Below are 14794 nucleotides of genomic sequence, written 5' to 3' on the forward strand. Positions count from 1 at the left end.
TATGCAATTTTTTGGGGATGCTGGGGAAAGCTTAGAACATTTTCCATGAAGGCTGCCAGGTAGATTTATGATTTTGACAGAAACTTTGTTACTTTTGAGTGTTCACATTTTCTTTGAAGAAAAGTGTGGTGTGCTGTCCAAGTCAGGGGCAGGGATAGGGTTCTCTTAGTTCCTGAAGCTGAATGTTGAAACAGCTCAGATTTCATGGAGGTGGGTACTGTGTGACCACCCCAGAAGAAAAATGTAATACTGCAGCAAAAAAAAAAAGGAGTTAAGTGGACAACAAAAATACCCACAGCTATATTAGGATTGTGTGCATGGGACATCCAGTGCCATACTCCAAATAACCAATCACTATGTGCCTGAGATTAGGGGGACAACACTATGTTATAGCATAACTATCCATTGGCTAAGAATCTTAAGAGCCTCAACAGGAACACTGATCTGATCCATGATTTATGCTAAATCCTGTGTTCTCAAAAATTCATATCCTGTTTTAAAAACCAGAACTTGTTCTAACTGTGATGAGTAGGCTAGCCATGACATTTGGGCTATCCCCTATTTTAACTTCCCTTCTTAGGCAGGAGAGAGAGGTTTATATCTCATCTGAAAGACACTTCAAGCAGTACCGTATCAGCACAGTGTGAACACCCAAGTCCAATAGGATGGAACGTAGCAACTTTTAATCTTTCAAACCAGTGGTCAGTAGACGGTATGCTGCCAGGTGAGCCAGGCTGACAAATGCCAGATGACACAAGCAGTAGACCACAAGTACAAAAGCTTAGTATACAAAGGCTGAAATTCAGCATCATGGACAGAAGCGTTGAAAAGGACAGAAAATGCCCCTAGAGAGCCTTGAGCACAACCTCTTCGGATTCTGCTTTTTCGTCAAACAACTGCTCTCTCAGGGTAGCTACACACACACATGGCCTACTTCCAACAAATGCGAGAGATTAAGTAGCACAGGAGCCATCTGTTGGATCATGTATACCTGGGGGGGAAATAGCACGTGATACCAAACCACTGAAAAACATTTTAACTGTTGGTGAACACTGCAAGAGGGCTACACTGAATAACGGGGACATCTCAGTCCAATGATTCTCCAACAGGGGAAAATAAACTTATGCTGCACATACTGGTCAATACGTTTAAGATTACAAACACTTGTGCTCAGTAGAGGATAGCACTAAGCACAATAAGCCAATAAAAGAAGAACAGAAGCAATGGCTAGAGTAGAAGATACAATTCAGATGACTCCTTATTTCACTGGGAAGGACTGGAAGTGATCATCTGGAACACCGTGCAAGAGGCAGAGACCCCCAAACTGCTCTCTAAGTATCTAAAGAGCTGTCATAAAGGAAAAACCCCTTCTCTCACTGCAGAGAGCAGGACATTGAGCTGGGATAGGGTTGATAGAGGTGATACAGAAAGGGGAGTTCTGGCTGTCCACTAAGAGGGTGTGATGGGTGGAATTATGCTTACTGTCCCCAGGTTGCAGAACAGAATGGAGGGTGTTCAACATTTCCCAGTACTTCTGGGCTTTGCTGGTTGCTACATGGGACCAGGAAGGATACACTCCCCCCTCCAACCCACTCCACCTTTCTGTTGCTGCATCTATCAGAGTTTGTTTGGGTTTTTTCCTTTTTTTTTTTTCACCTCCCTAAGATGCACTGGTGTTGACCGGAGTCAAGACTGGGGATTTTGACTGGGGTGTGCCAATGCTCGTGCTGGGACTAAAACCCAGAGGCTCTTAGCTAGAGGGTCTTTCCACTCCTCTCAGGGCATGACTGATTGCCACATTTGGGGTCAAGAATGAATTTTAATCCATGCTCCATGGTCAGACTGACATGGGCTGTGGTGGGTGGGGGTGGCCTACTTGTATTTCTCAAGAAGAGTTTAACAACTCTTGCAGCAGCAGGACACTGACCACCATTGTCCCCCTGTTTTACCTGTGGCAGGTTACAGTGCTATGCCTTCTAGTTGTGTGACAAGGGTGATGTGTGTGGTTTTTAATAATAGGTTAGACAGGTATTTGTATGGGATGATTTGAACAGAAAAGCATTTAGCCCCCACAGTCTATACCAGAACCTGCCTCAGGCAGGGGCTTGAACTAGACCTCCAGAGGTCACTCCTGGCCCTATTTTTCTACGATTTTAAAATGAGGATCTTTTTATAATCAACTTTCATGCTGAATAAATTGGAGACTTAACTTTTGAACACAACTCTTAGTCTCTTGTTACACGAGGGTGTGAGTGAAACCACAAGCCCAAAGATATGTCCAGCAAGGGAATGATGTGGACAATGTTGGCTTAAGGCCCAAACTTGAAACTAAGGAAGATGACTGGAAAGCAAGAAACCCAACATCATGGAGACAGAACTCAGGAAAAAGCAAGAGCCTCCGTAGCTGGGAAATCTTCTGCAACTGTATCCTTCACCTTCATCCTCCCCTGTGTGCAAGACTGGGCATGCAAACAGTTGTTTCCCCGTAGTGCTGTGCCCAGTATGGCTCCTCTGGAGAAACTGTTAGGATTTGGGAGTCAAAGCCCAGCCTCCTGTATGAGCATGAGTTGATTTGGTGCAGCAGAGGCTACTTAGTCTCAGAACTTTAAAGAACGGGGTTGGTTTTAGGGAAGGGGTGAAAAGATATTAGTAGGGCTTTGCTGAGCACGCTGCCTTCAGCGAGCTGCTCTTGTTGGGCTTGTTAGCTTGGTGTTTACAGGTTGCTAAACTGGAGGAAGGGAAGGTAGTCAGAGGCTTTGTTTGGTTGGTTGCACCAGGATACAAGCCTATAAATCACCTGAAACGCCTGGCTAGAGGCTCTCTTTCTTTGTTTCTTTTTTTTCAGCCTGTGCCTCCTGCAAGCTCCCTTTTCAGCAGCTTGGATTTTAGCCCTGCCACAGCCCACACTGCCCCTCTGGGTGAACTTATTTTGATTTGACCTTTGAACAAATCACCAAGCTAGTGGAGCACCACCTGCGTCTCTCTGGAAAGGAGATGAAAGTTCAAACCTTAAAGGGTCCCCTCTCAAATCTGCCACCTGGACCTCAGCAGCATAGTTCCTACTGCCTTTGGCACCAGCACATGGCAAGTCTCTATCCCAGTGCTCTTTGGCAGGGAAACTAATTATTAGCCTCATTTGTCCTAATATTACAAATTATATCGCCGAGACTAACAAGAGACAGAAATCCAGAGGAAGGCTTGTCTCTGCACAAAATGACAAACTAGCAGTGTCAGAGCACTGATCTCCATCAGACAGCTCAGAGCAACCAGAGTGCCTCGGCTTCATGATGTTTCAGGGTGAATTGTTTGCAGCGTGCACACTGCCATCAAAACATCCAGTGCAACAAAATAACCCCTGTACAAAACATGTGCTTGCTTTTGTCCCCATCTCCTGCAGCAGATGCAGTTGGAGAAAGCATTCAGTGAACTCTGGCAATATTCCCAAATGATGGGGGTCAGAAATACCAAAGGGTGGGGGAGTTTCTTAAGTTAATTTGTTTTACAAAGACCACACAGACAAGTAAGGATTCCTCTTGCTTTCTGTTAAGAGGGCTGCTGGCAAGTTTGATTTTGTTCAGAGTTAACTGATGATTCACTTTACCGAAGTGTCAGTTCAGGCAAAAGAGAGACAAACCAAACAAACATACCTAGGTAGTCCAAGCCACATGGTCCAAAGGGGAGACCAGCTGAATCCTTGTTCCCTTATCTCAGAGGATGAGTCTGTGGGTTCTGGTACAAGGATCTCCAGGGCTTTCAGTACCAGTACATGGGAAGCAGCACTGGATTTAAGTGCTGGCACAGCTTCATAGTAGTTCATATGAGTCAAATCAATGCCATTTATACTCAAGAGCACATCTCCTGTTGATGACACGAATAGATTAGGGGGAGTTAGTCAAATGAATTTACTAACCTTCCATGATGGTTAGTAAATGCACATCTGCCCCAGGTCCTCACGCAGGACCTGCTGCCAACTTACACTTATACTCTAAATCTCATTCACTGAGTGAAGGTAAAGAGCAGGGTACGGAGGCTGTGGAAAGCTACCTTACCTCTCTTGATCCTGCCATCTCTGAAGAGGCATCCAATGGGCTGCACACTTGTCACATAAACAGGCAGTTTGTTCTTATTATCCCTTCCACCTCCAATAGTTATTCCCAAAGATTCCTTTGGTTCCTTTTTTAGGGTAACAGTCTTTTCCTGGCTAGCATATCCCTGAGGTAGCTCCTACAAAGTGAGGAAAATGTACACATGGTTTCATCAATCCACAGACCCTACAGACACCCCAACTTTGGAGCAGGGTTAGAACAGCCTATAAATTCAATGCTGGAGAAAGCCCCAACACGATTGGAGAGCAAAGCTCTCTGCACAGAACAGGCAAAGGCTATCATAGAGTCACCAAGATGATTCAGCCATAAGTCTAAGGAATTGTCTCCACATCCATTCAACCCTTTATTCCTACTAGAAGCTCGCTACTGGGAGAAAATGGAGACTCAAAGTGGAAAGAAACTAACATCTGTCACAAGGTCTATCGAACGTATAAAGTGCTACCAGCTTTTGATCATGTCTTTAATTGGGATGGATTTCAACTAGTGACACACCAAGTGAAGTTGAACTCCCAGATCTCATTACCAATCCTAAACACTTATTGCTTGTGCGTCTCATGTGAACTTTAGAATTTATTCAGTCAGAGCTCAGATCTGCGAGCCTTCTGTTTTGCCAGACTCAATATACCATAAGGCACATCATGGAAAGAAAGGTGGAGACTTATTTTTTATATTTGGCATTCCTGCATGGGATAAAAGGACAGTTTCTACTGACTTTAACTGTTTTAAATGACAGCTAAAGGAAGGGATTTTTTAAAACAGCTTAGCATTGCCCTAAATCTGCTTTCCTTCAACTGTGAAGTCAGCTGCAAAACTCCCACTGACTTTGATTAGGCCATTGGCAAGTTATTTTGAAAATCCTCCCTCCAACACTTGCTAAAAAGCACAGCGCTTGCTTTATGGATCTTAGAGTAAGCAAGGGTTTTTAGTGCGTGCATGTGTGCATTGGGGAAATGGAAGGAAGATACTAGAACACAATTTATACAGCAAAGAACTACTAGACTCAAATTTCTTCAGGTAGCCACCAATTCAGATCCTGTAAACTCAGAAACTTAACACAACAGGCTGGGCAGTGTTTCAGGAAAAACATCTTTATACAGATGGCAGTTTTAAATAATGAACAAACTGTCAGAGGCAGCAACAAAACAGCCAACCTGTTCAAGCTCTAAGTTTTCTAAAATAGGGAACAGGAAGGTAAAAAACTAGGGCTGTCAAACAATTAAAAAATGTGATTGCAATTAAAAAAGTCACAATTAATCGTGATTTTAATCGCACAGCTAAAAACTCAAAATTATATGTAGAAAAACTCAAAATGATGCAGGTACTTTGTATGGTTGGAGGTCAGGGGGGTTTAGAGCCTGAGGAGGAGGGTTGCCCACAGGGGGGTCTAGAGCTTGGGGAAGAGAGACCCCCACACACTTGCAGGATGCCCAATCTGAGTGGGGTTTCTGTGGAGCTGCCCCAAGCCTGGAGCTTGCCCCCAACCCCAGTGGTGGCCTCACCCTGCCATAACCCCAGCAGTGGTGGCTGCAGACCGGGCTGTGGGCAGCTGCTCCAGCCCTGCCCCAGCCTGAGCCTGAACTTCTCTGTTTACTTGCTCAGCAGGTGCCAGGTGGTCCCAGCCCACCCTGGTCTCAAGGATGCCAGGCAACCCCGCTGCAGCCCAGTGCCACCTTCCCCGAACCCCCAGTGTTGCCAGCCTGACTGCTCGGGGCCCTGGATGGGGGTTGTGGGTATGTGCATGGGTGTGCCCCCCTCCCCACCTTCCTGCTGCAGCTGCCCAGACCCCACATCCAGGCTGCCTTATGGCTTTTACTGCCACCGCTGCTCCATGGGGTGGCCCAGAGGCAGCAGTGACAGCAGCAGGGCAGGGCAGCCCGGATGCAGGCTCCAAAACCACATGCATGATTAACGTGTTAATTGGTTCTTGTGTTAATTGTGCACATTAATGGCGAATAATTGACAGCACTATAAAAAGCAAATTACGTTGGTGGAGTAAAGCTGCAAAAGTATCATGCTTCAGCTTTGGTGGTTGAGCTTTCACTGCAGGCCACAAGGCTACCTAATCCCAAATGGTGGTGGTTGTTTCTCCATTTCACTGTATAGTTTGAGGGGAGAGCAGTCCTACAGACAGGGAAGTGCACTGAGTGATAATTGTACTGGCTTTGGTGCTGTTAAATATCCAGAGGTCCCTTCCAAAAACTGAGATGACCTTGCAGTCTTGGCCAACAATTTTTCTTCCCTTAAAATAGGCTTCCATCTCAATGTCCACATGAGGGTTACTGCAGTACTCGCTAGGTACTGGATATTCCATGCACTTGTACACAACTCACTGCACTGCCAGTCACCAACACCTACTGTTTGCAACACTTGAAGAAGGAAAAGTGCCCTGGAACCAAACTCTGCTCCTCATACAGCTGTAGTAAGCTTCATATTTCCAGTGTGCTCATGGAAAATGAATAGACCTGAGAAACAAGCCATTGGACCTACAGAAAACACTAATTACAGCAGCACTTACCTTCTGGTAGCTAGGTTTGCGGCGGTAGTAAGTTTGCTCAGGCCTCCTCCGATGGTGCACTGGGCTCTCTCCATTGCTGCTGCTGCTGCTGCTGGGTGTGCTGCCATCATCAACAGTATCTACCAGCTGTGTGCCAGATTGCCGGAGGACCACAAAGTTCACTCTTGTCTCACTGGCCTGCCAGAAAAGCAAAAGGGATAAGTTTGAAACTTTTGCAGTGTCCCTGGAGAATCAAGTCTCTCTATGGGTGTGGCAGGGCACTGCTGGTGCCTGCCACTTTAAGGACTCAGCCAGCCAGCTGGCAGGTGCTTGATTGCCGCAGCCATTGTAGATCTCTGGCCAACTATATAAAAACAGAGCAGTTCAGTGCTGGCAGGCCAGGCAGAGACATTGCCTGGCTGCAGGGCTGCTTGGTACATCCTTGGAGGTAAGAGCAGGAGTTGTAGGGCATGGTCAAGAGGCTCCTGGTCCTGGGCAGGACCTAAAATTGCACCTTGCCAGGAGCGGGTGGCCTGGTGGGGCTCTCAGTGGTGCAGGAGCCCCCAGGAAATGCCAGGCCAGTTACTACCTTGCTAAAAGGCAGGTTGGGGCACCTTAATAACCCCAGCTTCCACAATCGGGTGGGTTACCTGCTAGTAGGGTCTGGAAGGTGGACCCCGGAGAGAGAGGGAACACACCTGCAAGGGGGAACAGCTCAGGGAGCTAGGCAGCCCGAACGAAGGAGGAGTAGGCTGCCTGAGTGGAGGGATCCAGGTGGGGTCCATGCTGGAGGATTCTGGGGCCCAGAGTGGGGCCAGTGAGATTAACAACTAGTGGATGCCATCTGCTTGGGCTGCGGTGTAGGGGAGGAACGGAGCCGCAGATAGCGTCCCCTGGCATTGAGGCAAAAAGATGGGCAGCCTCCCACCTAATTAACATCTTAATTTAATTATCATCAAGGCAAGGCGGGTGGTTGACCCAGAAACAGGTGGGTGCGCCAAAGGCAAATCAGCCCCAAGAAGGCCCCCGTTACGGTGGGCCATGGAGAGGTGGAAGCTGGTAACTTCTAGTGACTGCTGTGACAGCAGTATGACTGAGACTTTGTGCCACTGAAACATGCATGTAACAAGTGTACACCTCCTCCAGGCCCAAGCAAACCCACAACAGAAGGTAACTGAAAGTCAGGTGTCGGTGATGGAGATGACTCTCCTGACCAGACTTGACTTTCTACACACTTCCCAGGCTCCAGTATCACGTATAAGTTCAAGATACTCAAGTGATATGAGTATCACTTATAAGTTCAGCCTCCAATCTCAAGAGGAACTGAAGCCTTACCCTTTAAGCCAGTGATTCTCAAGCAGGGTCCTTGAAATCCTTTCAAGGGTGCCACACAATGTTAGCACTATTACATGTACATGATTCACATGATAAACCCAGAGATTTCAACTAGGAATCCATAGTGTTAAAAACATTCTGTCCTGTTGTGATCTTCCTGGGTTCTTTGCAACAGAAAAAATGCTCTATTATTTCTCCATATTCCAAAAACAAACGAGTGAAAACCAAGGAGCTAGCAATACCCAAGTCTAATGAGGGGTACCTCAACACTTAAGAGGTTGTGAGCCACAGGTGTTCTTTGTGGTTTTTCTTCGAACACCCACCTATCTGCTGCAACAGCTGAGACTAGGTAAAAGAATTCCAGTTACTACTCTTGTTTAATGTGTGGTCCTACTTAGTAGTTCTGGTGCCAGAGCATATTCTTGATGTTGCTGTAACAGAAGCAAATCTTATGACCTCCTGTAAGGACTAACAGTTTGGAATTTCTACTTGAATAACAGAGTCCTGATATCCCAGAGAAATCTTGAACAACCATACTTCCAGAGTTGCTTCAGAAGGCACAGCTGTAAAATTCATTAGTTACATTCTAGAAATGGTCTTCTTCACAAGCTGCAATATTGCATGGGGATTCTCACACCTTCATCCTCAAGAAGCCAAGTTATTTATACATGCAACATGGATGTACATAGTACCTTAAAGAAGGAATCCTTTCCCCAAAGAATGTGCCATATGAAGTGCAGCAAGTTTTAACTGAAAATTAAATTAGATCCCAGAAAAGCTGAGCTATCTAAAAAATTCTATAGGATATCCCTTTAAGGTCAATCCTGATTTGGATCCAGTTAGCCCACTGAAGTCATTTAGGGACTCTTCTCACTGCTTTTAGTGGGAGCTAGATAAAGTCCCATACCTGAGATTTAAATCTGCACCGAGGAGTCACAGTTTAAACTCTTGTCATGAGTTCAACAAACCTACTGGATTTGTGATCTATATGTAATGGTCTTAGAACCAGTGCTTTGACACTTGCTGACTTTAACAGCATGATCTCAGGCCTTGCAGTTAGTCCTGCATCTCAGTACATCTTTTTTGCCCCCTTCTGAAATACAGTTTGCTCGGGAAATTTTAAAACCAGCTTCACAAATATAAACATCAGTTCATATTGCTTCTGTTCTGTGCTGTGAGCCTCGGAGACCTCTCTTTGCAGATCATTCTCTCCATCACATATCAAGCAGCGACAGAGGCTTCATTTCACAACCCTGGCCCTTCTCCATCACATTCATATGCACTGTGTCTAGACAGTCTATCTGCAGAAAAGCTACACATAACCCTTCAGAAAAGCTACGCATAACCCTTTACAAAGAGACCAGGTCACCATAGGTACACTAAACCACCATAGACAACTGACTCATCACAACTCTGTCAGAGCTGACTCAGGGTAGGTTCCCACCCTGTGTTTTTATCAATGTTAGAACATGGTAATCCCTACATCTGCAGGGAAGCCACTCTCCCAAAAATAGTTACTTAAGAGTATCCAGGTTGCTCAAGCATTTTTCATTAGCCCCTGGGTGAGAAACAAAGTGTTGTACTGGTGGTGCAGATAGTCACAGAGTTATGAGACCAACCACTCCTCCACGCTGTAAATTACCTGGATTATCTGTGCAGCAGTCTCGGGTGTTCCTTGCCTCAGGTCCTGGCCGTTTATAGAAAGGACTCTGTCGTTCCGACTCAGCTTCCCGTTTTTGGCTGCCAAGCCTCCATCCAGCAAATCTAGAATAAAAATCCCCGGCTCATCTGTCTTCCTAATCAGTTTGATTCCCAGGGGCTCTGATCGGTCTCTCTTCATCAGGGTAACATGAATCACTTCCCGGTTTACAGCAGGGCTGGAGTCCTGCTGGACAGTCCTGGGGGAAAACCCCTTCTCCTGTAGGATCACCAAGTGGAGAACTGAACCTGGATGGCGCAGCAAAGAGACCGCTTGGCAGTGAGTCACATTGCTGATGTTGATGCCGTTCACCTACGGGAGAGAACCCATTGTTTGGGATCTATACACAACCTGTGAGACAGTCCTACATGGCTAGTAGCATACAGAGTGCATGTAATCCTCCACGGTAGAAGAGCCATCCTATGCACTATGCACTCTGGTGTGCAATCAGCTACTCTTGATGCAAGTGCAGAAGACAGAATTCTCTAATGGGGAATGCAAAAGATCAGCAGCAGGTGGGGCAAGATACAGTAGCTGCAACAAGACAGCCCCCAGACAGAGGACAGAAATCAGAGAATAGAAAACATCACAGCTAACTCCAAGCCATTGCATAAATGGTCTCTACCTTGTACCTTCTGGTGCTTGGGCCACAGTAAAAGACTTAGGGTACAAAACATCCATCCTCACCCCATTTCCCTTGAGAGACTACTCTACAGTCTGGAAAATGAATAGGATCTTCAGGATCGTCTTAAGATTGTTTTGGGTAATTATTCTTCCTTCTATTCTGGGTTCTATTCTGTTGCCACTTAGCTTGAACGTGGGGTTCAAGGAGACATGGGTGGCATCCTCGTTGTACTCCAAGACCCAGCGCAAGCTGGGCTGACAGAGTACGAGATGTTGAATAATTTAATTAACTGTCCAGGGAAGACGAGGAGGTACACAACCCTCGGTCAGACAAGATGGAAGTTATGTTGGTTGGCTGGGGTAGGGAAGCGACTTGATTATGTCTGTCACTCTCAGTGCACTCAGCCAGTCATTGCTCAATTTGTAATCCAACACACACTGATTATATTTCCACTGGTTGTCAGGGAATCAACTAGTAGCAACAGCAATGTTGGCTGGGAACAAGGTAATAGCAGTTTCCTTTGCATGCAGGCTTTACTAGCATACTACTTGCCTGCTACCTCAATTAGACTACTTCAATGCACACTGTGTAGAGCTTTTTATTTATTTAGAAGCTGGTATAGAATGTGACAACTTATTTGTTCAGCAGGTTATAGAGCCATGTGCTTGTGTGTCCTATGCTCTATTCTGGCTGCCTACTAGATTCAACTTGTATTTATTTGTGATGATAATGTGACTTGTAGGTGAAACCCAGCATAAATTAAATACGTCACAAGGTTTTAAATAGCTTATGATGAATCTGCTTGAGAGAATGCAGCTGCAGCAATACTGCATGGAGAAAGACAAGGTGAGGCCTTCTAGCTGGGCTGCCCTTTGTTTGAGGGAGCTGGAGTTGTTGGAAGAGAATTCTCACTCGTGAGGAGTCTTTCTACTTCATAATCCACTTCCCCACCCTGATCTAAAACACCCTACAACTATCTAATGCACACAGCCAAAAATATCTAGAATAATATTTTAAACTACTTTAAGTTTGATGAATCAGAAATATTTCTCCAACAACGGGGAGTAAAGTGAGTTTTGGATAGAAGTAGGGATTTTTAAGTAAATGGGATGAAAATAAAAGGACTGCTCTTCTGAATTGTACCCCTTTTGAACCACACTAAGTAAATCCTCATTCCTACATTTGCACCCTTAAGTGTCTAGTCAGGTCAAAAATAAGAACAAAGACAAAACTTAAACCGATCCAACCTCTCAAGGGGTAGAAACATGCTCAGGTTCTATTTTATAAATGTACTTGGTGCATCTTGGTTCCCTGGTTCCGGTAACCTCAAAAGCAGTTCAACACTGTCAGAGAACCTGTTCTTGTGGAATTTGTGACCTGACAAAGCAAGAAGGGTCACTGAGTAATGAGACAGCTTTTTCTTGTAAGACTGCAGCCCAGCAAAGAAGAGCCAAGTTTCATGGAGCAACTTTGGCTTTCACAACCACATTTTCTCAGCTTTGCCAAGTGCTGTGTGTAAGCTTCTCTTAGATCAGGGGTGTCAAACATAAGGCCTGGGGCCAAGATGCATCATCCAGCTCCCAGTGCTGGCCCTGGGTCTCAAGTAGACCCACATGCCACAAGTGCATGCTGGACTGGCCTTGGGCACAGGGCCTGGGAGATGCAACTTGGGTCCCAGAGTAGGTGCGTGTGGCAATCCTGCTCCCAACCTCTCCATCCCCACCTCCCCAATGCTGGATCCAATGCCCTCTCTGGCTGGTCCAGAACGCAAGCCATACGTCATGCCCACTCCAGCAGGTCCAGGGCAGGCACCGTGTGTACCACAGGTCCTAGATGGGATGCTACATCTGGCACAGTCCAGCTAGATCAGATGCTGGATCCAGCATGCTGGGCATGGGGGTCTGAGGGTTCCCCACATGCCAGATCCAGGACCAAATCTAGCAGGTCTGGGACTGTGCCACATGTGGTGCCTGCTCTAGACTGGCTGGAGCAGTCACTACATGCGGGTTACATTGCAGACTGGCCAGAGCAAGCACTCCTGGTCTCAGACCAGCTGAAACAGGTGCCAGGGCACTGGATTGGGCAGGCTGGGGAGCAGGAATCCTACTATCAACAGACAAGCCTACCTCGAGAATGTGGTCTCCAGGTGCTATTCGTCCATCCGTAGCAACAACAGAATCCCGAAGGATTTCCTGAACCACAATGTTCCCCAGAGGGGTATCTTTACCCCCAACTATCCTCATTCCAAGTTCTTCCTCTGGGTCTTCTCGTTGAATTTCAATGGTGCTGGTTTCGGCCACAAGGCTAGCTCTCTGAGGCAGGTCTGGTTGTGACAATTGGAGAAAAGAAACAATATGAATGTACATAATACTTCTGAGTCTATTCATATAATTTCACGTAATTCAGGATTTTCAATGCTGTTAGGACTTGCTTTGCTTACATGCTCAAAGATGGTTGTGGGGAAGCAGACAAGGGAGTAGGCAGAGGGCATTTAGAAGAAAGGATAGTTAATAAGCTAGTTTCCTAGTGTTCCCCTACCACTTGCCAACTTGTGCTCCCTTGCTACAAAGACAATTGCCACAAGGTGCAGCAAGACTGGGAACATAGCTTTTGCAAAAAGATATGTAAATTGCCATTTTGAGATGTTTCTTCTTCATGTCAGCTGGGTTACCAAAAATCTAATTGATTAGGCCTAGCAGCCAAAAGGTCCCAAATTCCATGCTCAGGCCATTAGAGAAAGGGACTTGGTGTCTCAGTCTCAGGGGAAAGGAAGCAGTCTGGAAGCTCAGCGCTCCTGAGTTTATAATCAGAGATCTGACAGTGCATTGGCATATGATTTTAGGCATGTAATTTAATCTCCCTGCTTCAACTTGCCTTTCCTTTCTCTCTAAAATGGGAGTAACATGTACTGCTTCATAGGAGTACTGAGGATTCTGATGATGAAAATTGTTAGGTCTCCCTGCATTTTGGCAAATTAGGTTGAAGCCATCATCACGGCAGTGTGCGTGCACAAGCCAGACGTTTTGTATGTAGCAATGAAAGCAATCTCAATGGCAGTCAAGTACAGCTGTAGTTCTCTCACACAATGGTGTGAACAGGGAGCCTTGGGTATACTTGGGGAAACTCCAACATAGAGCCAAACTAACCTACATGTTACCTAGGTTAGTCAGCAGACATATTCCCACTTCCCCTCTTTGCCCAGCCCAATCTTGCCTAGGCACAAACATAAGTTTAAGAAAAGGATTCTGAAATGTGCTGTCAAGCGTTGTAGAGGTTTAGTCAAGCAGTGCTGTTTTTAAGCTGAGATAGTTACTGGCAGCACAACAAGCCTTCTCCTCCAGTGATTAACCCAAGCATTAATATAGGCCATAAACTTCTGTTTGTTATCAGTAGAGAAGAAATATTAATTAATAAATCTGTAATAAATAGACAATTGCCTCTCCAAAGGGGCAAACATAATATCAAGATGAGATTGGAGCCAATTCCTTGTACTAACTGTTTGGCCTGTTTAAATGCTTAGTGGCCGTTAGGGAGAGGCATGCACTTTGTGTCCTTGCAGTACAGCAAGGGGGTGATTTCTGAGCTTCTAACCTGTCGTTTTAATTGGTGCAGAGTACGTGGCTTATGCACGGATAACTGTGGGCTAGGGGGCTGAATTTCCCTAGTGTCAAAATGGGATAACCTGAAAAGCTTTGATGGGAGCATTGTCTAAGTTGCTCTAGCATCCTGCAGCACTCCACTCCCCACACCTGCTCTCCAGCACACTCAGCTGTCTCTGAGTCCCTGTCTTGGCTGATCATGCCAGAGAGTGCACGCGCATGCATGTGTATATACAATGGAGTGCAGAACTGTAGGATGCTAAAGGACCAGCAAGCCCTTATTATATTCCCTGGCTGGAGACTGAAGGTGTCTGAAAATGGGACAAAATAGTTCATTTGAAGAAATGAATGGGATGCCTGGGACAGGTGCTTTTAAAACAGGACTGTCCTGGTGACAGTAGGGCATATACCACCCTACCTTGGGCCTGCAAAATGATTTTGCTGTACACACACCTCTCTCTAATGGAGAAACAGGGGATAAGGAATATTACTACTGTTAGTGCCAATGGCCCAAGACGTGGAGCTGAAAGACCAAGCATGTGTGCATAGAGAAACTCTCAGTACCAGCCAGCTTGGTGACAAGCTCATTGGAAGAAAAACATCTGAAACGGAATTGGATTTCATACCATGCAAAGCCACGCAAGCAAGACATTATAAATATTTGCAGAGAAAGTCCCACCTTCTTCACCCTCCTCAAATGCTGGATTAACCAGTCCAGGCTCCGCTGTCCCTAGAGATACAACAGCTGCCATAGAGCTTTCTGCCACCAATGATGACCCTCCATTTGAGAGATCTGGCTCTTTGGCAGCACTTGTGTCCACACTGATAACAGGCTCTTCCTTCCCTTTGGAGTGGGGATTCTTTCTTCTTTCTAGTTCAGATCTGTATTTCTTGAAGCCAAGACACCTAGAGAGGGATTGGAGATCAGCCATTCAA

General features: G+C 45.9%; 1 protein-coding gene across 1 annotated transcript in view; it reads right to left on the reverse strand.

Moving 5' to 3' along the window:
* LOC102564606 (ligand of Numb protein X 2) overlaps window positions 1-14794 on the reverse strand; it is a 43632-nt gene that overhangs the window by 7096 nt on the left and 21742 nt on the right. Inside the window, exons 3-8 of the mRNA XM_019487843.2 lie at window positions 14538-14764; window positions 12386-12582; window positions 9578-9946; window positions 6622-6798; window positions 4050-4224; window positions 3648-3858 (exon numbers count right to left, since the gene is read on the reverse strand). Coding sequence (XP_019343388.1) covers window positions 3648-3858; window positions 4050-4224; window positions 6622-6798; window positions 9578-9946; window positions 12386-12582; window positions 14538-14764 — 1356 coding nt within the window. The remainder of the gene's footprint in view (window positions 1-3647; window positions 3859-4049; window positions 4225-6621; window positions 6799-9577; window positions 9947-12385; window positions 12583-14537; window positions 14765-14794) is intronic.

The sequence above is a fragment of the Alligator mississippiensis genome, chromosome 8 (genome assembly GCF_030867095.1).
Source record: "Alligator mississippiensis isolate rAllMis1 chromosome 8, rAllMis1, whole genome shotgun sequence".
Taxonomy (NCBI): domain Eukaryota; kingdom Metazoa; phylum Chordata; order Crocodylia; family Alligatoridae; genus Alligator; species Alligator mississippiensis.